Source organism: Ctenopharyngodon idella, chromosome 20 (assembly GCF_019924925.1).
Source record: "Ctenopharyngodon idella isolate HZGC_01 chromosome 20, HZGC01, whole genome shotgun sequence".
In the NCBI taxonomy this organism is placed as follows: domain Eukaryota; kingdom Metazoa; phylum Chordata; class Actinopteri; order Cypriniformes; family Xenocyprididae; genus Ctenopharyngodon; species Ctenopharyngodon idella.
In genome coordinates this window covers 5722389-5745271 of record NC_067239.1, presented here as the reverse complement: position 1 = coordinate 5745271, position 22883 = coordinate 5722389, and the positions used below count along the sequence as shown (strand labels likewise).

The following is a 22883-nucleotide window of genomic DNA, read 5'->3' as shown; positions in this document are numbered from 1 at the left end:
ATGCTGAACAGATTTAATTTAGAATTAAATTAAAACGTTTATTCACATCTAAACATTGATCAGCAAACATAAACAGATGCTCAACCGAACTTGCTTGATGCGCGAGAACAAACCTCTTGTGGAAGCTCAAACGTGCTGCGTAACACAAGAATGAACCTCACTGGTTCTTGCGGAAGCTCAAACGTGCTGCGTAACACGAGAATGAACCTCATTGGTTCTTGCAGAAGCTCAAACGTGCTGCGTAACACAAGAATGAACCTCATTGGTTCTCGCACGTCAAGCGAACATGCTTGAGCTCCCGTTTGCCAAAACTGATGTGTGACTTGATGAATGTTTATTTGTGAATAAAAGCCTAAATCACATCTGTTCATATAAAGCGATCGTGTTTTACAATCTCTTTATTAACTTTCTAAAGTGTCAAAAAGTGTCAGTGGAGGGACAGAAAATATCTTCATTTGTGTTTCGAAGATGAACAAAAGTTTTACCGGGTTTGAAACAACATGAGGGTGAGTAATTAATGACAGAATTTTCATTTTTGGGTGAACTATCCCTTTAAGGAAGTACAACCCATTGAATGGACAGTTTCCATTGAATTTCCATTGAAAAATGTTACGTAATATAAGGTATATTGTTGAAGATTCATAACCAGCTGTTCTTTCCTTCAAAACAATCCTCTTACGAGCAGCACAGTTCCTTCCATCTTTTTAAGCAATATTTTCAATGGTAATTGATGATAACTTCTCTCTTCTTGTAGGAAATAATACATGTTTCTATGGGAAGTGTTATTACTGTCGTGAGACTGAGCCTGCGTGTGCAGAGGGGGATGTAATGGAGGGATCGGTTACCCTGTGGCTCCCTGACGTCTGGCCCTTGCAGAAACACAGACACCCGTGGGGTCGGACATATCGAGAGGGTAAACTCGCCAGGTATAGTAATTCTCTGTCTATCACTGGTTCTCTCCCAACCATCTATTTTTAACATTTTACCCAAATGAGTGTACAGGTGAACACTGTTGTTTATTGGTGGTTCAGCGCAGTTTCAGCCTGAAAGTTTGTGGTGGGGCTGTTTGAGTATCTAATGGTCAATGGGGACTTTCACTGAGCATTACTGAACTCTTGGTCTTTGAGTTAGCCAAGGATAGCATGGTCCAGCATGCCATTTTCACACATTCTGTGTACAGGAACTGATCAAAATGAAAGAACAACACAGAAAAATGAAATTCTCAGTGAAGACCGTAGGGTTTTTGGTTTTCCCACCACCTAAGACACATTTCCTGAAATGAGACATAATTTTTTCCTAAACCTACGAACACAAAACCAAAACCAAACACTGCTTTAAGTTTTGGGTTTGTAGTTTTGAGCAGGAGATTTTAAATGTAATGCGCAATGCATTTTACATTTAAAATGTGAAAAAAGCAGCCAAAAGAAAAGCAAGGCTGTTTGGCTTGTACTTCATAGTAATTGATGAAAGAGCCAAACCTGTTAATTAGAGCAGAGTGTCCATAACATTGTAAACCTGAATATCATGCTTACCTTTCTGGATTTATTTTTATTACCATTAATATTATTTTGGGAAAAACCATGAGGTTACCACATTGTCTCATTTATAAAACTTTTCGTAGATTTCATCCTAAAAGTGTACGTACGCACAAAAGCTAGAAGCCAGAACCTGCGCAAAAATGCCAGCTTACAATGCCTAGTTTTACTATGCATAACCTTGTCTGCATATCATTTCCATGCATATTCCCATCCACATGACACTGTTTAACACCGTCAAAGGTACAAGACATGGAAAAATGTTAGATACGTGCTATAAATGCCATTTGTTCCATACATATTACATTGCTGAAAATCATCTGATATCCTTTTTATGTTTTAGAATAAATGTATCAAAATATCCTTAAAAACAAAACCACCTCACCATCTATGTCGCCAATTCCCCTTTTCTCCAGAATGTGCGTACACATGGCTCAGAGTTTTCTTACCGGTGCTCACATTCTCCCGTCAAGTATGTTTGTTTTTTTTAATAGATGACAACCTTTATGTGTGGGAAGTGGCGTACAGATGTTTCCAGCCCCGGTTATAAATGAGACCCCTGGGGCCGGATTCACAAAACTTTATTAAGAATAAACAGTGCTTCCCACAGGTTTGAAATATACTTGCGGTGGTAGCCAGGTGAAAAATCCTCCTATTACCCACGGCACAAAAAATGGTCTACTACATGTGACAAACAAATAATGTGTGATTTTTAACAGTATTTTTATTTATTGAAATTAATTTTAATTACATAGCAAATTAAATACAATTTATTGAGTAACCAAAATACCAATAATTCACCGTTGTGTAACCAAAATACCAAAAATTCACCGGGACTCTTACTTTGAAATGTCTACACAATTGCGGGCTGATCCTTCAGATTCTTACAATCGTCTGAAACATATTATATAAAGGCCATAAAGTAGACATTGTCATAATTCATCAACTTGAGTTCATTAGCAATTGCTTGGCATAAATCTGCGCTTTTCGTTGATTGAGAATCATGCTTTGAAGCAGTCTGAAGTGCTGTTGTGCGAGCCTGTAGAACACACAACAGCACCGCCTTGTGACTTTGCAACATGCAGCGCTCTTTGTGAAATATCCACCGCATCGCTGCAGCGCACGTGGGAATATCAGCGGGAGTAAACATTTCTGACGCACACGTAACGAGCAGGTACGAAACGCGTAGGGCGAGGAGAGATTTTCCACTAGTTAATCGATCGCGGATGGTTTCATTATCTTGGGCGGATACAAAAGTATACGAGGATAAAAATAATAAAAGCATGAATGTGTCTCCAAATATACTTGGGTGGCCGTTAATATACCTGGGTGGCCCGCCCAAGTAAAGTCTATGTGTAGGAAGCACTGAATAAAATTCTTCTTAACTGCCAATTTTTTATTTTATTTTCAAATTTAAGAAAAAAAGATAAGAATATTTTGTATTCTCAAAAACATTTCTTAAGAATCTTTTTTTTTTCTTAAGATTGTTCTTAAATATCGTAAATAACTTAAATAACTTCTTAAAGTTAGGATAACCTCCAACCTGTCTTAAATAGATGCTTAATAAATTTATTGGGTTGTTTCAAATATAAAGCATTACAACATAACACTAGCTAGCCAAATTATAATACATATTACTAGTACCATGAATGTGGACAAGCTCTCTAAAGCCCGGAACACACCAAGCCGATGGTCGGCCGTTGGGCAGTTTTTGTTTGTCGGCCGACTAAGTTTTCTCAGTGTGTTCTGCAACGTCGGCTGAAGTTGGTCCTCGTCTGCTTTTTTTCGGCCGATTCGACATGTTGAATCAGCATCGGAGCTTGTCGGTCAGTCGGGCCATCTGATCATTCTGATTGGCTGTTCAGCTACTGCCACCTACTGGTACGGAAAGGCATTTCTTCTTACGCAGGCACAGAACGGACGTGTTACTTGGCCGTCGGGTGTTGAGTGTCGGTTTGGTGTGTCAGGGCAACTTTGGACCCAGACGCTGCCGACGTGAGCCAACCCCGCAGTCTGCTTTCGTCGCCACTAGTTCGTCAGTGTCGGCTTGGTGCGTTCCGGGTTTAAAGTCTGAAATTACACTGATTGGTCATTTATGCATACCTGTATATGATGCGCTCACTCAAACTAGTACAGAGACCCGCACATGACATGCAGGAAAAAAGTAAATCGTGCGCACACACAGATACAGAGCGCATTAACTCTGGAGAGAGCGTGAAAAAGACGGAGCACAAATGAATGGGAAAGAACGCTGCATCTTGAGACAGGCTCTTTTAAAATAACGATTTTAACGGTGCTTTAAAAACAAGTGATTAACTCCAGTCAAACAATCACAACGAAAATAGTCTGCGCGCTTAAGATATCTACGATAATCTACAGGTGGTGAAGGGCTTTGAGGTGTTTTTCATCCAGCCAGTCTTCAGCAATACCCCCCTTTCAATTAAATAAACACCAATTTCTTCTTAAGCAAAAATTAAGATGGTCTTAAGAAAATATTTCAGAACTCAAGAATTGCACATTGGAACATTTTTAAGAACTTCTTAGAATTTATCTTAAGAATTTTTTTTTAACTTCTTAATAAGAGAATAAGGCCCCTGGTCTCCAGAATGTTTCCAGTCTCATTTCCCCGTCTTTCCATGGCAGGCTCTAATTAAATTTTAAATAGAGATGTTTTTTGGACTTGCACACAAGCTGCATTGCTGTAATTTCCCAAAATGTAATTTGTGTGGAAATATTACAAAGTCTGTAAACAGGACATTAACAGACCAGAGGTGGATGTAAAGAGGAGAGTGTACCAGGCACAGCAAGCTCACTGTTTGTGATGTTTGAAATATTGAAAGAAAAAGAAAAATATTGAATTGAGGGTGGGATTTTATATGAATGCATCTGTGAAGGAAACTGAGTGACCAGAAAAGTTTTGATGGCATTTTCTGGTCGATGGCGTTTTGGTGCATGTTCATCTTGGACCCATGATTGAAGAGCTCTTGGAAAATATTGAGGGCATTTCCTCTGTTTGCTGCTACTAGATGCTACAGATCAGTATAAAATGCACGAAACCCTTTTACATATAATTAACCTTATCTCTATCTTTGACACTTTACTGGAAACTTTTGGTTTTAGTAGCCATTTAATGAAACATGAGTCTAGTTTGGCTATTACTAATCAGTTCATATTGTGACTACTATTTAAACAGCAAAAAACACGTAAATTATTTTGGTCTGTAGTTCTCTGAAACCTGAAAAAAAAAGGAGGGGGGGGTGCATACTGAAATGCATTACAGTTATGTTTGTACAAAATATGTCCTTGTTCATATGTTCATGTTTACCTAAAACTTGGAAATTTAAGGTAGTATTTTTGCACTTCATCCCAAACTCACTGGGTTTTTTAAAATGGGTTTTTGGTTGAATGCCTGAAATAAGGTCTGTGGTGAACACAAGCTCAAGATGTTTTCATATTTTATTCTATGACATGAATACATCAGGAACACCACATTCATTATTATTATTTTTAATTTTTTGTTTTAGACTTTGATGTGTTTTGTTTTGAAAAAGGATGTTGCTAACAAGCAGGGATGCAGACCTGCCAACATGTACGCATTTTGCATAGCGGGTACGCATTTTGACCTCAAAGTACGCTGGTACGATATGTCACTCTAAACTACGCAAAAACCTGGTGAGTCCTCTGTGCACGCGTAGTACTCAAATCAAGCAACAGCAAAAGAAAAAGAGTTCGACCAATCATAGCGCTGGGTTCATTTGCCCAAAAAGTGGGGATGATTGACAAATGCGTAAGGCCTATGATTAAAAAATACGGAGCCCCGCACATAACATGCAAGAAAAAAATTAAATCGTGCGCATGATACTAATTCGCACATTTTAGTAAATCGAGGGAACAAATTAGTAAATCGTGCGCACGATTTAGCCTACTATTTTTTTATTTATTTATTTATTTTTTTTTCTGCATGTCATGTCCGGGGCTCCGTAAAAAGAGACTGCAAATCGACAGCAACCTTCCACTCCTGCCGTCTGACTGATTTCTCAAGCGAGGACAGTACTTAAGGTAAACGGGTATAAAATGGTCAAGTAATGATGAACAATATTTTTAAATAAAATTGATTATGAAAGTGCTGTGGTATGTGGATGACTGACAAGCGCGAGTCTGGAGAAACAGGCGATTATTTATTTATTCTCAGTGTTGAGAAACACCTACATGTTACGTTATTGTGTTAATAATAACTAAAATAACTAATTGTTACATATTTTTGTATGAAAACTAGCGCGTTAATTACTTATGGGTTTAAAAGTACCGTTGTCTCAGTGCTGCACGAGCTCTCATGAACACAAACGCTCGCGCGCACAGAGAGAAGTAAGATCATTGTAAAATGAAAATTGATGTGCTAGGTTTAAAATTTGTTCTTGCTTGTTGTTTTTCTGTCAAAATGTCAGAAAGCATTTTGAATTATCCATCCGTGTTTAAGATTTGTTAAATGACGGACGCTTTACCATTAACCCCTCGTTATATGTCGGACTCAGCTTGATATTCTTGAATAAGCAATTCGTTTTGCTCTTATTGGTTCTGTCTATTCAGTCAACTGTTTTCTATGAATATGTTTGTATTGGCTAACGTTTATTCAGTGAATGTTTGTCTTGTTTATAATGTGCAATGATCAAATGCAAAGACAAATTACAAATAAACCCTTTTTTGTGGGATTTAGTATCATATTTGGATATTGGAATAATTAAGTATTTTAAATGAATCACATGTGCACACAATTTTTTTTACTGTTTTCTAAGGGTTTCTTAATTTTAGACTAGTTGACTAGTAATTACAAAACCTCTGTTTAAGCCACTGTCAGGTTCGTCGTAGGGGACATCCCTAATGTAAATAGCCTACTTGAAATTGCAAACAAAAAAAATATTTTAATTTATATTAAATAATTGAATGTGATTCACTTGTGGTTGTCAGTTTGTATAAGCACACATAATGCAATATTAATCATGAATTTAAAAAAAAGGATTTTGAGCAGGTGTGAAATTAGAATTATGAAGATAGGTGTGTGTCTTGCATTCTCAAAAATCTGAAAATATATATAACCCACCCAAACCCAGTGTCCCGTCACACTGGTACTCAAAAAAAAAAAAATTCCAAGGTTGGCAGGTCTGGGGATGTCATGGTGGGGTAGGGATGTCAAGTATGGATGTCACGGCAAATTTTGTTGCGCACCAAATCCTCCGCCATCATCCTGTCAGTCATCTCTCCTTATTCTCATCAAATGATAAGTGAAATCTGACTCCTGCTGCACTGTACTGCGACTCTGCAGCTCGTGCTGTATATGGAGCAGAGCACACACTTTCACATGGTTTTTCCTGGGTCAAAAATGGTCTTCGGTGGTGGCTGTCAGACATGGTCATCCACACAAACAGTAAAAAGTACCCTACCCATGTGATCTGCGAGCCCAATACTGACAATAAATTACCTGCCACTCTCACTGTAATCCTTTATTGCCTTCTTTGCAAAAAAAAAATCTGATTTCATAGCTTTGTAAGAGAAGATGCTTCTTTGCTAGACCTGAAAATTATTTTCGTATATATAATAATATTTATTATTATTATTATTATTATTAATCAGTATTAAAAAGTAGCATCAAAAAGTTAATTTAACTAGTAATCTAATTTTCTACCATATTCAATTGAATGCACCTAGCTTTGTTCTGGCTTCACCTCATTTTATAGGTAGGCCTAATTCCAACTGATTTTATAGGTAGGCCTAATTTACTACACATTGTCATAGAAATAACCTGAAAATACTGTGGATAATTAAGGCTAAATCTTACTAACCACTCTTGGGGTAAGCACACTTACGTTCACGTTCTCATTTCAGAGTTGTTCTGAGAAAATGATTTGTTATACTTATACACCGATTCAGTGACGTATCGTGGGTTCAGTGTTGCACAGATCAGTTGTTTTCACGATTCATTAAAATTAATCTGTTCAAGAGTTATGTCGGACATTAGCAGACGTGGATGCGTTGCGTGTGAATCATGGCTGTTATTAGGACATCGCAAACGATTTGTCAACACGGAAAACACTTCACTGGATAGGATTTTTTTTCGTTTATTGAAATTGTGGTTTATGTCAGCTGCACTTGTGGGGACGCCTGTCAGAAAAGATGAGGTGACGTTCTTTTTCACTATTCACACCCAGCGGATATTCAAGAAAAAAATTCTCAGAATGCACCACATGAAACATGATTCGGTCTTCCGAACTTTTAGCGTCGTGCCCGTTCATTAAGATTATTATGTGCGAGGGAGAGAGAGCAAATACAGCACTTATTTTGAAGACCGTGAGAGGTGGTGCACACGAGGGAGGAGCTCTTTGCTCGTTCTCTGTTGGTTAACATGCGCCCTATCACAAGCGCAGCAGTCATCTACATCACTAATAAACAACTCTCAATAACTGATCAAATAAGGGTTTGGCGGGACAAAAAATTTTCAATGTAGGAAAAACCCTGCTTCAGTAGCATCCGATGTCCAACTGAACTAAATGGTTTATTATTTTTTTATAAAAAAAACAAAAGGACAGGGTGGCCGCAGTGGGCAAGTAAAGTAATCGGTGTATGGCCAAACACTGTTTTACTGGACTATTTACTAGTCCGCTTTTTCAGTTCTGTTTGTACCTCGTGCTCGTGCAAATTACTAGTTGTTGGAAGCCTAATGGTGGTGAAGTCATGCAACCGTCGTAAATTTCTGAAGAATATCATGATGAACAAAATGTGTAAGAAACAAACTTTTGTTGGTCACAGTCAGAACTTATTTTCTACAGTAATACAAAAAATCCTTTTGGCTTTTTGCTCTGGGAACCAGGGCAATGCTACTTGGCCTACAAAAAGATGTCATCCCTGCAGCACTCTATTTAAAGAAGGGAAGTGTCAGTTTGCAGATTTTCTGTGTTATCCTTCTTCTTTCCTCATCTGTGTACTCTAAGTTGCTCTAACTTGAGCATTTTCTTATTAAAAAAAAAACAGGGTTGCATCACAAATCACATCAGATAATTACATTTCAATTGGGTGGCCCACTAAAAATCCCTATTGATGTAGCGGTGTGGGAAGTTTTGCTCATACATTTAGGTCTTACTGTGTAAATGGTAAGAAAATCTGTTTTTCAAAAAGGAAAATCAGTCCTTTTTCCTCAAAGCTGTCTTTCCGTTTCCATTTCAAATGAGCCGCGTGGAATCTTTATCTGTATATTTATTAAATGTCCTGACTCAGTGTAGACGCTGTGCTCTTTAACATCCCATCAGCCCCCTGCAGAGCGCAGTGGTCATTGTTCTGTTTCTGAGCCGTTGCCAGGTGACCTGATGGGTTTTCAGAGCCCATAAACTGCGCTGAGCATCAGACACCTGGAACACAGTGAGAATGAGATTTCTCCCAGACTTTAAAGAGAAATTCACGTTTATCCAGAGCTGATGGAGTGAATGGATGAACACTGTTCAAGAGGATGTGTCTGTTTTTATTGATTGTGTTGATCAATGGCTGTGTTGTGTGTGTTAGGTGGGAGTATGATGAGAGCTACTGCGAGGCCGTGAAGAAAATGCCCCCTTATGATGCCGGTCCACGGCTCCTGGATGTTATCGACACAGCCATTTTTGATTACCTTATCGGCAATGCTGACCGCCATCACTATGAGAGTTTCCAAGATGATGGAGGAGCCAGTATGCTCATCCTTCTGGACAACGCCAAAAGGTAGAAAGAAAGAAAAATATAGAGATCTAGTCACCTACAAACAAGTTGATAGACCCAAGTAATTATAGAAATAATGTTATATATACAGTTGCAAGAAAAAGTATGGGAACCACTTGCAGAATCTGTGAAAATGTGAATAATTTTAACAAAATAAGAGAGATAATACAAAATGCATGCTATTTTTTTATTTAGTACTGTCCTGAGTAAGATATTTTACATAAAATATGTTTACATATAATCCATAAGACAAGAAAATAGCTGAATTTATTAAAATTAAAAAATAACCCCATTCAAAAATTAGTGAACCATTGATTCTTAATACTGTGTGTGGTTACCTGGATCGTCTACGACTGTTTGTTTTTGTTTGTTTGTTTTGTGATGGTTGTTCATGAGTCTCTTGTTTGTTCTGAGCAGTTAACCTGAGCTCTGTTCTTCAGAAAAATCCTCCAGGTCCTGCAGATTCTTCAGTCTTTAAGCATTTTTGCATATTTGAACCATTTCCAACAGTGACTATGATTTTGAGATCCATCTTTTCACACTGAGGACAATTGAGGGACTCAAACCCAACTAATAAAAAAGGTTCAAATATTCACTGATGCTCCAAAAGGAAGGGGGGTAAAACATTTTGAATTTAAAGATCAAAGTAAAGTTTACTTAATTTGTCTTCCAGGAAACATGCAAGTATCTTCTGTTGCTTCCAAAGGGGAGTGCTAAATGGAAAAACAATGATATTTAAAACAAAGTAAGAAAAATTTGGACATCTTCATCCTGTTCAAAAGTTTTGACCCCCCAGCTCTTTCCTTCTGGAGCATCAGTGAATGTTTGAACCTTTTTTAATAGTTGGGTTTGAGTCCCTCAGTTGTCCTCAGTGTGAAAAGATGGATCTCAAAATCATACAGTCACTGCTGGAAATGGTTCAAATATGCAAAAAATTCTTGAAAACTGAAGAATCTGCAGGACCTGAAGGATTTTTCTGAAGAACAGAGCTCAGTTTAACTGCTCAGAACAAACAAGAGACTCATGAACAACCATCACAAAACAAAAAAACAGTCGTGGATCATCCAGGTAACCACACACAGTATTAAGAATCAGTGGTTCACTAACTTTTAAACAGGGTCATTTTAATAAATTCAGCAATTTTTTGTCTTGTTGGACTATATGTAAACATCTTTTATGTAAAATATCTTACTCAGGACAGTACTAAATAAAAAATAACATGCATTTTGTATGATCTCTCTTATTTTGTTAAAATTATTCACATTTTCACAGATTCTGCAAGTGGTTCCCATACTTTTTCTTGCAACTGTATATATATAGAGAGATATATTAGAGAAAAACAGTTTTCATAACGAGATTTTCCCCCATTTAAAGTTCTTATTCTTTATTGAAAGTTTGGATTTTTGTAGATTTTTAAAATAAAAGATCAAAAGGATTAATGATGCAGATTTATTTTCCCAGCCTTCTTTGGTCATATTTACCAAGGGTATGAATAATTTTGAGCACAGCTGTATATACAGGGGTGCGCAGGTGTGCATGCGTGGCCAAAATTTAAAAAATTAGTTCAGACTGCTTATTTGTGTGCCGACATGGTTGGCAGCTATTAATGCACAATCACAGTTTTAGATCAACTGTAATATTGTATAAGATTTCCATTTGAACTGAATGCATAATAAATCTGAGCAAAACGCAAAATTGACATTCACTGACACACTTCACTCGGCAGTGCATATACTGTACTGTACTTCCTGTCAACCCGGCAAAATAAAAGCTTGCTGATTTTAGTTTTAAAAATGTTGAAAATTCATTTAAAAAAAATGTAAAAAGTAAAAAAGAATTTAAGTGTACTATAAAAGAATTGCATTTTTATTTAATAATCTTTTTTTTTTTTATTTTAAAATATAATGGTATTATCACACTTTATTTATTATTTTATTAAAAAAGCTAACTAAATAAAGTGCAATAGTTATATTTTTTAAGTTATATTTAATGGGTCACACTTTGTTCAGTGTGAGCACCAAACCGAATCTCCAGGTGCTCTCATGAGAACCAGAATGAAAAACTTATGTGCACCTCTGTATACTGTATTTAATAAAGTAAGTTAATAAAATGTACAAGTCTGTAAAACTGGTATTACACCTGAAAACATTTGAGAATCAGTGATCTAGAGAAAGCTTGTTTTGTTTTGTTTTTTTGGACAAGATGCAAGATAGTTTGAAATTGTGTTTTCTCCTGCAGTTTTGGGAATCCCGCTCTGGATGAGAGGAGTATTCTCGCCCCTCTTTATCAGTGCTGCATGTGAGTACTCACACAAACACAGTGATTACTCTTCTCTGATCGTATGTCTATCTGATCGTATATCTATCCGATCGTGAAACGACCGGGTGTAAATGCCCTGTAATGACATGGAGTAGCCTTATATGACGGCGCTACTGCAACACACGTCGCCACAGATGAGTAGTTGTGTGTCTTGAGCAAGCCAACGCGCAAACTGCCGCAAATGAAACTGAAAGCAAGTCGCAGATGCTCAAAACACAATCATCTTCATTAAATGTAGTGTGACTAAATGATGCAGATGCCGCTCTTTCTCCTATTGCGTTCTTTGATCTTGAAGTTAGCTGATGATAAATAAACTGCAGCGCATATCTGTTGCTTTCATTGACGTCAACTCTATTAAATTTGCATATAGTTCGGGAATTGAAGATCAGATTTTTTGCGGAGACACATTTGTGTCCAAGTGTAAATGGAATAGTTTTAACAAATCAGATAGCTATCGAATCAGTAAAAACACATGAAGTGACCAAGTGTAAGCAGGCCCTTAAAGTCAGCATGAAACAGAAGTTGTGATATTATTTTTGATAATATATTTATTAATATATTGTATTAAGTTTGACAACAGCGATATGCAGAAGAATAGGGAGGTCACAAACGAATACCATTTGCTGACTGAAGATCATCCAACAAAGATTCCTGTCTGTATGTAAAGATCGCAAGGGCCATTGAATTACAAAAAAAATAATAATAATGTTGATGTGCACAAATGATTTATATAAAAATACTGCAATCTTCCATAAAAGAGTTAGAACTATCAGTATTGATTTCTTGGTGACTTTAACTTCCTCTTATAAAACCACTTTAGGTTTCTAAAACTGACAGGCCTCAGGCAGTCCCTAACCTCAGTCTTCATTTGTCGGCTGTGGTGTAAATGCTTCCTGGTCTGTTTTTTAAATATAAACAGAGGTCTAACCACTAACATGTTGTTGACCTTCAATTACACAAAACAAGCTTTAAGAGTCTATGATTTGGAGTGTTTTTGTGTTAACATGTATGAGTCAAGGTTTCCTCTGGAACGTGTATATGTGGGTAGTTCATGCGGTCATCAGCCATTTTTTTTTTTTTTTAGGTTAAAATGTATACGAATGACACCATCGGTTGTGTGTAATTAGGAAGAAAAGTGTCTTTTCTGTGTTTTTTAGTCCAATTTAATTTTTTGTTTTCATCGATATTCATGTTGTATTTAATATCAACGTTTTACTTAATACCAGCCACATCTAAGTGATCTGAAACGTTTTTACATTGCTTCAAAACATATACACTGCTGTTCAAAGGTTTGGGGTCAGAAATTGGAAAACTTTTATTCAGCAAGGACACATCAAAAGTGACAGTAAAGACATTTAATGTTAGAAAGAAATTTTATTTTAAATAAAAGCTGTTCTTTATTGAAGTTTCTATTAATCAAAGAATCCTGAAAAATATATATTAAACACAACTGTTTTCAACATTGTTAATAAGAAATTTTTCTTGAGCACCAAATCAGCATATGCTGAATTTCATCAGTTTATTCCTTTGCCATCACAGAAATAAATTAGATTTGTAAATATATTAAAATAGAAATCCATTGTCAAATTGTATTTTACACTGTTTTACTGTAGGCTTCGTGAGCACTTCGTAGTTTCTTTCAAAAACATTTTAAAAAAATCTTTAAAACCCCGAACTTTTAATTTAGCATTATAGGGAATAAGGCTTTCTTGCAGATATTCAATACTTTGATTATCCTCCTGGATGCCTTAGTGCTCCACATACTCATTATCTCCTTAATGAGATAGTAGCTGCGTTTCCATTACAGATTTGCGCAAAACGTTTGCGATATTTTATAAATATCGATTAAAAAAAAAACTATTGCGAAATGACGGCGTTTCCATTAACCGATGTTATGCGACTAAAACATCTCTTTTTCCTCTCGCGATAAGTCATTCCAAAACAGATGTTTGTAGGTTTACGTATATCCCAGCCACTGCACTAACCATTATTTTTAATCAGAGGAGACGTAGGCATGTTATTCAAAGCATTTATGGCAAGGAAAGCCCCTTATACGTGGGAGCGGCCACGTATGAGGTGTTTCTGGGTGTTTCTCCTTCCTATCTGCTTCGAGGTCTTGATAAATTCAAATTGTGGCATTTCTTTGTTGTTTAGAATCAAGTAGTCCCATAATACTTTTGTCTTTTATGAGTTTAATGAAGAACTCTCATCTTCTGTCTAAACATACCGCGCCCTCTTTAAAGAATGATCGACTTTTACGTACGGCAGGTGACCTGTGAATGTGAAAAAACTGCAGTTTTGCAAAATATTCCTTTTTTCGAATTGCCTGAAAAACCACTTCAAGCGAGCATAAAAACTTTTTTGCAATATATGCAAGTTTTTGAAAAATTGATGTGTTTCCATTGGACGTATTTTCAATACGCAATTTCAGTTTGCGCAATTTAAAGGGTAATGGTAACGCGGCTATTGATTGACTAACAGATGAAAAGCCTTATGCTGCTTTAACTGTACATGTGCATTACACATATAAACATTCATCAACTCACACATCAGTTGTGGTAAACGGAAGCCCAAGCATGTTTGCTTGACGTGCGAGAACCAATGAGGTTCATTCTGATTACGCAGCACGTTTGAGCTTCCGAAAGAGGTTTGTTCTTGCGCGTCAAGCAGGTTCGGTTGCGCTTCTGTTTATGTTTGCTGATCAACATGAGGGTGAGTAATTAATGACAGAATTTTTTTATTTTTGGGTAAACTATCCCTTTAAAGACTTGCACCCTGACTAAAACTGAACTTTTGAAGCAACAAATCAATCAGAAATCATTCATTTTCAGTAAGAGGTGTCAAGAGCAACAGTGTCCCTTAGTTGCATCTTGTCATTTTATTTTTTTCAAGGATTTAATAGGTTATTTCTGTCTCTTTCTGATTGTATCCAAAAGGGTCCGCGTCTCCACCTGGAATAGGCTAAACCTGCTGAAAGGTGGAGTGTTGAGTTCAGCTATGCGACAGGCCACGGCCCACGATCCCGCCTTTCCGGTGCTGACGGGGCCGCATCTCACCGCGCTCGACCGCCGTCTCAACGGAGTGTTGGCCACCGTGCGGCAATGCATGGAGACGCAGGGCGCAGACAACACACTGATCGAGGACCGCATGAACTTGCCTCATCCTTAAACACACTGGAGAAACAAGGGAAGTGATAATGTGTTTGACTCTTGATGCACAGGCTCCTTTCGCCTTCCTGCTATGGAGCCGGAGACCTGAAGGCCATAAGAAGCCTTAAGAGCCGACCTGGAGGAGTTTGATTCACTGGATTCATTCAAGACGGACCACAGACGCCAAGACACCGTTTTCTCTTGCTCTCTGGAAGAAGTGAAGAGGCCTTGACACCATGTAGGTGGAATATACTACACCTGTTTCCTGTTATTGTTCCTGTTTTTTTTCTTTTGGCCATCCAAGTCCATTTGCAAGAGGATGGATTAATGATTTTTCAGTCGGTCTTTCACATATATGAAACTTGGAATGAGATATTTGGCCTAATTAGACTCTGGAACCTGGAATGTGACCATGACAGATCCAGAAGACTATTAACAGACTTTTTGATGATCTCTTTACCCAGATTGTAAATACAGAATAAGCTTTTGAATAATGACGAGTAATAATATTGATCTAAAAAAACAAGTTATGATAGATTCGCTGTGTTCAGTATTCAGGATGAATACAGTGTTGTAAAGAGCTGGGCGGCTGTTGCTACTGAAGTTCAGAGAAGATGATAAAGAGAACAGCATTGTGATATTGCTGTGAGACATTTTCAACATTAAAAATTAATATTTAAACTTAAAGTTTGTGTGTTTTCCTCCAGGTGCTCCTGTTTCCCACAGAATCCAAAGACATGCAGAATAGTATTGTTATTTCAGGTTTAACTTCCAACGATTAAGAAGACGATAATGGAGATACACGATTATTGTGCCACATTCCATTCAGCTTTCTGTGCTTTCTAGCGGATATATTGTTGAAGGAGCGGAACACAGACAAGAAAAGCCCACTTTGGGTTTTGTGTGCACATCTATGGTCATATACACACAATCCTACTGCGTTTTAGATTATGGGAGTGCTACGTAATGTTTTTATTTCTCTATGTGATGTTAAGTGCTGTGCGTGTGTTTTGTTTTTTCTTTGTTTCCTTCTCTCGCTTGTCTCTACTAATAACGCACAGGTGCAGCCAGTTATTGTCTTCAGAAGCGGATTGGTGATGGTGTTCCTGCTGAGCTTATTTGGACGTTCACTCCTCAAGTTCTCGTCTCCAAGCTCAAATGTTCAGTTGTTTTTGTGTTGCCGATCATTTCCTGTGTGTAAACCTTAACTGTTTTGATTTATGTCGACTACAAGACTGCTACCCTTCTAGTTTTCTGCCTGGAGACCCATGTAGGGAGGAGGATGCCTGTTTGTTTTTTTCCCCCCTTTTCTCCTGTTTTGTTGTTAGCCAGGGAGGTAAGGTTATGTTGATTATTTTTGGTCCTGTTTCTTTTAAAGGTAAGAGGTTATATTTTTTTAATTGGCTATTTTTGTTTATTGTTTTGGCTTTCCCCTCCCGAAGCTTTTTGTTGATCTCCTAATTACGTTGTCTAAATAAAAACATCATTTTTATTGTATTTCCTGCCCTGAGGATTTCTTTTTTGTTTAGTTAAGTTCAGAGTGGGAGATGAGACTCTTGGCACCTTTGTTTAGTGTGCAGGCTTGAGGTGCTCTTTTTAAACCCATGTTTTTCTTTTATTTTTTTTATTTTTATTTTTTTGTGCGGCTCTTACAGGAAACTGTGGCGGAGAAGATTTGTCAGAGCTCGTAACAGGGAGGCACTCCCAGTCTGGGAAAGTTCCACTTAAAAAGACTGAAACAAATCATTTTAAATCATAAGGTTGCGCTACCAATAATCCATATCCGTCAGTTTGACTGAAGGGTGAGTAGAATGTCATCTCTTTGTGTCCATTTTTTGAAAATGCTTATTATTGTGCTAATAGAGTAAACCTTTCTCTGATTGTTTACAGTTTATCAGAAATTACTCTCATAAATTGCACAAAGACTAGGAAATGGGGTGTAGGAAAAAAGTGGATATTAGATCCATACATGAGGTTTTAAAGTGACAGCAGCCTTCAATTTCTGCTATAAAGCAGCTCTCCAGGGTGTTCATGTATTTACTCGCATCTGACCTCGACGGACTGAACAGAAGAAATGAACCGGAGAAGATTTCCCAAAGAAAAAAAAAATGAGTCAAGTTGATACAGTGAAAACTAACATTATAATTAGGAAGTAGCCTAATTTTTATCATGGAAGTGGATGTTGAGGCATTTCTTGGTAATCTGACTGTTGAGCAGCTGAATAAATTTAGGAAGATTTATTGCAGCTGGCAGGCGCTTTAAAAATTTCAGTTTTGTCGTCTGCACCAACACAAATGATTAAATTTGACCTTACTAAAATGATTGCTTTTGGCATTTTGCCAGAGTAACCTCCAGTTGAAAGTGAAGCAGAGGAAAGAGTGGAAGAACTGAGAAGTTAAACTCTGAACGTATATCTGACCCAATGATTGCATTGAAGTTGAAAGAGTAAGAACTTAAAATTAAATGGCAGGAGCATGAAAATCGTTCACTGCATTTAAGGGATTTTCACTGCATTTGAACTTCTCCGCGTTACTAAGCGTGAAGCTTGAGAGGAAGATGCTCAGGCTGCAGGTGCTGCTAACTCTGAACAATTTGATCTAAGCAGATATGTTCGTCTCATTCCGCCCTTCAGGGAAACGGAAGTTGACACTTATTTCACAGCTTGTGTTACTCGGAAATTAAGCTGGCCGAGGGATATGTCGGTGGGTAACGATGTTGATGCTGTTGAGACCCCGGGGGCGTATTACAGAAAATTTCTTAACTTAAGATATGATAACTTAATTTAGGATTTTTCACAAATTCGTAGTACAGAAGCAAATCTTAACTTGATTTAGGATTCTTATCCTATCTTACAAAATCTCATCTTATCTGTAGTTAGGAAATCTTAAACCGCTCCATCGAGTTCGGTAATCAACTGTCAGGTCTGTTACCAAGCAACCAACGACATGCAAACTGCTTCTGAGGTAAACCTAAAATCAAAATGGAGAAAAAACGGCACGCTTTTAATTTCACTGTTCCGTTGAAAAGGTAAAGCCTATTTTATTCGGCAAGTTTTCACCTTTGCTCACTCACGAAAATATAGAAGTATTTTATCATCAAAGCGCAGCACATCCTCTGGGTCCTCCAAAAGTCTCTCCACCATCAACCATCGCTGCTCTTTGTCTTGTATAATTAATAAATGTAACGCCATTCTCGAAAAAGTCTTTTATACTGTGATTTTTAGCGTCGGATTTCAAAGAGGTTTTAAGTTAGGACACCGGTGGGGTTTTCCTAAAGTTAAGACAGCTTTAAGGATTTTTTTGTCGAGTTAGGATGCTTCTGTAATACTCCTTTCCTATCCATAGTTAGGATAAGATTATGCAACTTGGCCCCTATGTACCATATCGTATTGCGCTCTGCATTTCGAGCAGCAGTATTAAAGTTAGCTCATGATCATGTAATGGCCGGTCATCTGGGAGTTAATAAAACTTGCCTGGGCATATCTCAGTATTTTTACTGGCCTGGTTTACTAGTGTAGTGGAATGTCAGCTTGCAGGTAAACCTAACCAATACATTCGACCCGCTCCCTTACACCCTATAGTAGGGGCAGGGCATCAGTACATTCTTTCATTGATGTGTGCAGCGATGTGTTTTCCTAAGGCTGTACTATTACACAATCTAAAAGCAAAGACAATCTTAAAATAACTCGCAAAGTTCTCTGTTTGGATTACCATGCATAATGCAAACAGACTGTGGAACTAACTTCACGTCGAAGCTGTTCTAACAAATGTTAGAAGATCTTACACATGTAACTTCAAATGCTTATCATCCTCAATCACAGGGAGCATTAGAGCGGTTCCACCAAATTCTTAGGACAAGGCTAAAAAATGCATTGTGGGGAATCTGGCCGAGGCTGGGCAGAGAGACTTCCCTTACTCCTGTTCGCTATAAGCGAGACCGTGCAAGATTCTCTTGGATTCAGTCCCGAGGAGCTGGTCTTCGGACATAGCGTCCATGGGCTCTTCAAACTCTTCAGCGAACAATTACTAGCAACTAAATCTATGACAAAGTCCATTGCAGAATATGTGGATACGTTCTGTGAACGGATGATGCAGTCACATTTCCTAGCCATAGCTAATTTAACTTCAGCACAAGCGGCGATGAAAGCTCAACATGATCAACACTGTGTTGTGTGTTCTTTCAAACCTGGAGAGTTGGTGTTGGCATAATTGCTTGTTCCTGGCTTGGCGCTTCAGAATAGATTCACCGAATGTCGTGGAAAGAAAACCGAGTGATGCATCTTATGTCATTTGTATTCCAGAGCACAGGTGAGAGCTGCCTAGTTGTCACATCAATATGTTAAATCAATATGATAGAGTGAACGGAAGGGAAACGGTTACTAGAGGAACTTAAGGAAGATGGTATTGAAGCTGTCTCTGTTGCTACAGCTTGTCTGCAGAATTCTAGCATTCTACATGATTTCAATTCGTATCTGAGTTATTTGCCAGAGCAATAACGTGTGGATGTTATAGCTCTAATTGGAGAGTTTCCTAGTATTTTCTCTGACGTTCCATCAAAAAAAAAAAAAAAAAGTTTTATTTCATGATATTGATGTGGGTGACACGAGTCCAATTAAACAATAATCCTTATCGAGTGAACCCCATTAAATGAGAGATCATGAAGTCTGAAATCAAGTATGTTACAGAATGGTTGGCTGTGTCAAGTCAAAGTGCTTGGAGTTCACCCTGTTTGTTAGTACCCAAGTCTTCTGTTTTTGTAGACTACAGAAAAATCAATGCAGTAACAAAGCCTGATTCGTTTCCACTTCCAAGGATCGATAATTGAATCGATAAGGTCGAGCCAGCAAAATTTGTAACAAAACTTGACCTTTTGAAGGGGTATTGGCATGTGCCGTTAACTCCGCAAGCTGCCGAAATATCTGCCTTGGGACTCCAGAATTTTTTGGTCAATACTCAGTCATGGCTACCTTCCAGCGCCTAATGCATCTAGTGTTGCAGGACATATCTGACAGTGAAGCATTCTTGGATGATGCTGTCGTGTATTCTTCTATGTGGGAGGAGCACATGGATTTGTTAAGGGCATTTTCACTTGCTTGGCTAGAGTATTGTTGACTATGGATCTGGCAAAATGCAAATTCGCTAAAGCCACAATTACTTACCTTGAAAAGCAAGTAGGTCAAGGGCAAGTGAAACCGGTGAATGCAAAGATCATTGCTATTATAGAGTTTCCACGACCCTCTAACCGTCGAGAGCTATGCTGTTTCTTGTGAATGACGGGTTATTATCGGGGAGTCTGTTATAACTTTGCCACATTAGTCGCACCACTGACAGATCTCCTAAAACCATCCCAAAGGTTTGTCTGGACACCAGAATGCCAACATGCTTTTAGACTAGCTAAAGACATCTTATGTAAAGCCCCAATTTTAGCCACACCATTTTTTTCACGGGTATTAAGTCAATGCAAGTGGAGTTGTTGCATACTGTTACAGAAATCAGATACAAATGTGGAACTACCTGTTTGTTACTTTTCAGAAAAGTTCATTGATAGTCAACAGAGATACAGTACAATCGAAAAAGAAGCCTTAGCTTTGTTAATGGCGTTAAGACACTTTAAGATTTATTTAAGCAGTAGCCCTTTGCATATACTGATCATAACCCATTAGTGTTCCTGTCCCGCATGCACAATCTAAACCAACGGTTGATGCGTTGGTTCCTTATCATACAGGAATTTAATCTAAAGATCGTTCATAAACGCGGCTCAGAGATGGTATTGACAAATGCGCTGTCTAGAGCGGCTGGCTCCTTTGGTGGGGAAATGATACGCAATGTTTTTATTTCTGTATGTGATGTTTAGTGCTGTGCACGTGTTTTGTTTTGTTTTGTTTCCTTCTCCCATCTGTCTTTTCTAATAACACACAGGTGCAGCCAGTTATAGCCATCAGAAGCGGATTGGTCTTGGTGTTCCTGCGAAGCGTATTTAAAAGCCGTCTGGACATTTGCACCTCAAGATCTCATCTCTCAGCTTGAATGATCAGTTGTTTTTGTGTTGCCGATCATTTCCTGTGTGTAAACCTTGACTATTTCCAGTGCTTGAAATGGGCCGGTACGGATCGGTACGCAATACCGCCACTTCTCTATATTAATCAATAGCGTACCCTCACTTTTTCTTGAGTACCGGCACTTCTCACATGTTGATAAGATTTGCATGAGCCGTTTCTATTGCGGCGCTGATGATAAAATGTGCAACCCATTTGAATTCTATTAAGAATGTATTAAAAAGCTATGGAGAAAGTCGGAACATGATCTAAAACTGCCACTAAAATGACTGATTAAAATAGGGAAAAAAATATTATCCTGCAAGCTTTTTAAACTCATGATGACCACATTTACTAGAATTTAACATTAGGGCCTGAGCACCGGTGGTGTGAGGACCCGGTGCTCGGGCCCTAATGTAATTGCTCAGTCAATTATTCTTCTTCTCCGAAATGAATCGCATTTGTGAGGGCCTAAACATGCTTGAAACTCATGAAACTTTGGACACGTGTCAGACGTGGTTAAAATTTACGTCAGATATGGGTTTCTGAATTAGGTGTGGCAAAATGGCTCAATAGCACCACCTACAAAATTTCAATGTAGCACCTTCGGTAGACAGATGTAACAGCCCAATACCTACAAAAAAGTCCCTGGGTGCAAAATCTGAAAACCCAACAGGATGTGAGATATTTTGAATTTTCTCTGCAAAATTTTTGCAGTTTTTGCCATTTCCAGACATTGTACTTTAACAAACTCCTCCTAGAGCTTTAATCAGATCAAGGTCATATTTGGTCAGTCTAATCTGAAGGAATTTGTGACATTAAATTGCGAAGATCTAGAGTTTTTGCTGAAGGGCATGTCCATGGCAGCCTGACAAAGTTCGATGTTTCACCATGAAACAGGAAGTTGTTGTAACTCAGGCATGCAGTGTCCAATCTGCTTCAAACTTTGTATGTTTTATTAGTGTCCTGGCCTGAAGACATCTACATGCCAATATTCAGTTATAGTCATAGCACCACCTGCTGGCAACAGGAAATGACATGTTTTACACTGTGATTTACTCCTCGTAGAGTTTTCACTGAAGGGCGTGTCTGTGGCGGCCTGACAAAGTCTGATGTTTCGCCATGAAAGTGGAAGCTGTTGTAACTCAGGCATACAGTGTCCGATCTGCCCCAAACTTCACATGTTCGATAAGAATCCTGGTCTGAAGACACCTCTATGCCAATATTTAGTTAGTCATAGCGCCAACCTGGCGACAGGAAATGGCATGCTTTGCACTTTAACTCACTCCCAGAAACACATTTGTATATGCCATGAAGTACCAAACATGCTAGAAAAAGTCTTATTTGTAATTAAATCCTTACTGTAACAAATGCTATAGTTAAACAATTACAAGTTTTTTTACAATTACAAATTACAACTGTTTTTTTTTTTTTTTTTTTTTTAAGGCAGAGTACAGGTAAGAAAGAGCTTTAAAATATGGACCTTCTTAAATTGACTATATAAGTGGTTTTCCCCATCTGTAAAATATTTTCAGCTAATAATGACAGATATTAGGAAAAACCTGGCTTTCAGATATTCCAAGAGATGACAGGAAATTAACATGTTTGGTATAAGAAAATTTTAAGTAAAGATAGTTTGACTTCCTATGGCACTTTGTAGACAAGTGATTAAATATAGGTTACTTTATTGTTATTATCAACCAATTTGCATGCTTGGACCATTTTGCAAAAACAAACAAATAAATAAACCTGCCCGGGACCCTGTTAAATGCTTAACACTTCAATCCGCCAATGTTCAAACCAAAACTATGCCCTTGCAACCAGAGACCCATGTAGGGAGGAGGATGCCTGTTTACTTTTCCCCCTTTTTCTCCTGTTTTGTTGTTAGCCAGGGAGGTAAGGTTGTGTTGATTATTTTTGGTCCTGTTTCTGCTTTTCAAGGTAAGAGGTTAAATTAGTTACATGGCTATTTTGGTGTATTGTTTTGGCTTTTCACCTCTCTAAGCTTTTCGTTGGTCTCCTAATTAATTTGTCTAAATAAAAACATTCTGTTTAGTGTATTTCCTGTCCTGAGGATTGCTTCCTTTTTTTTGTCAAGTTCAGAGTGCG

At 37.9% G+C, this 22883-nt stretch overlaps 1 protein-coding gene across 2 annotated transcripts in view; it reads left to right on the top strand.

The window, feature by feature from the left end:
- fam20b (FAM20B glycosaminoglycan xylosylkinase) overlaps nt 1–15427 on the top strand; it is a 37558-nt gene extending 22131 nt beyond the window's left edge. For both annotated transcript variants that reach the window (XM_051873916.1, XM_051873915.1), the window contains exons 6-9: nt 755–926; nt 9084–9275; nt 11511–11570; nt 14528–15427. In XM_051873916.1, coding sequence (XP_051729876.1) covers nt 755–926; nt 9084–9275; nt 11511–11570; nt 14528–14759 — 656 coding nt within the window. In that variant the 3' untranslated portion in view covers nt 14760–15427. The remainder of the gene's footprint in view (nt 1–754; nt 927–9083; nt 9276–11510; nt 11571–14527) is intronic.
- The last annotated feature ends 7456 nt before the right edge of the window (nt 15428–22883 follow it).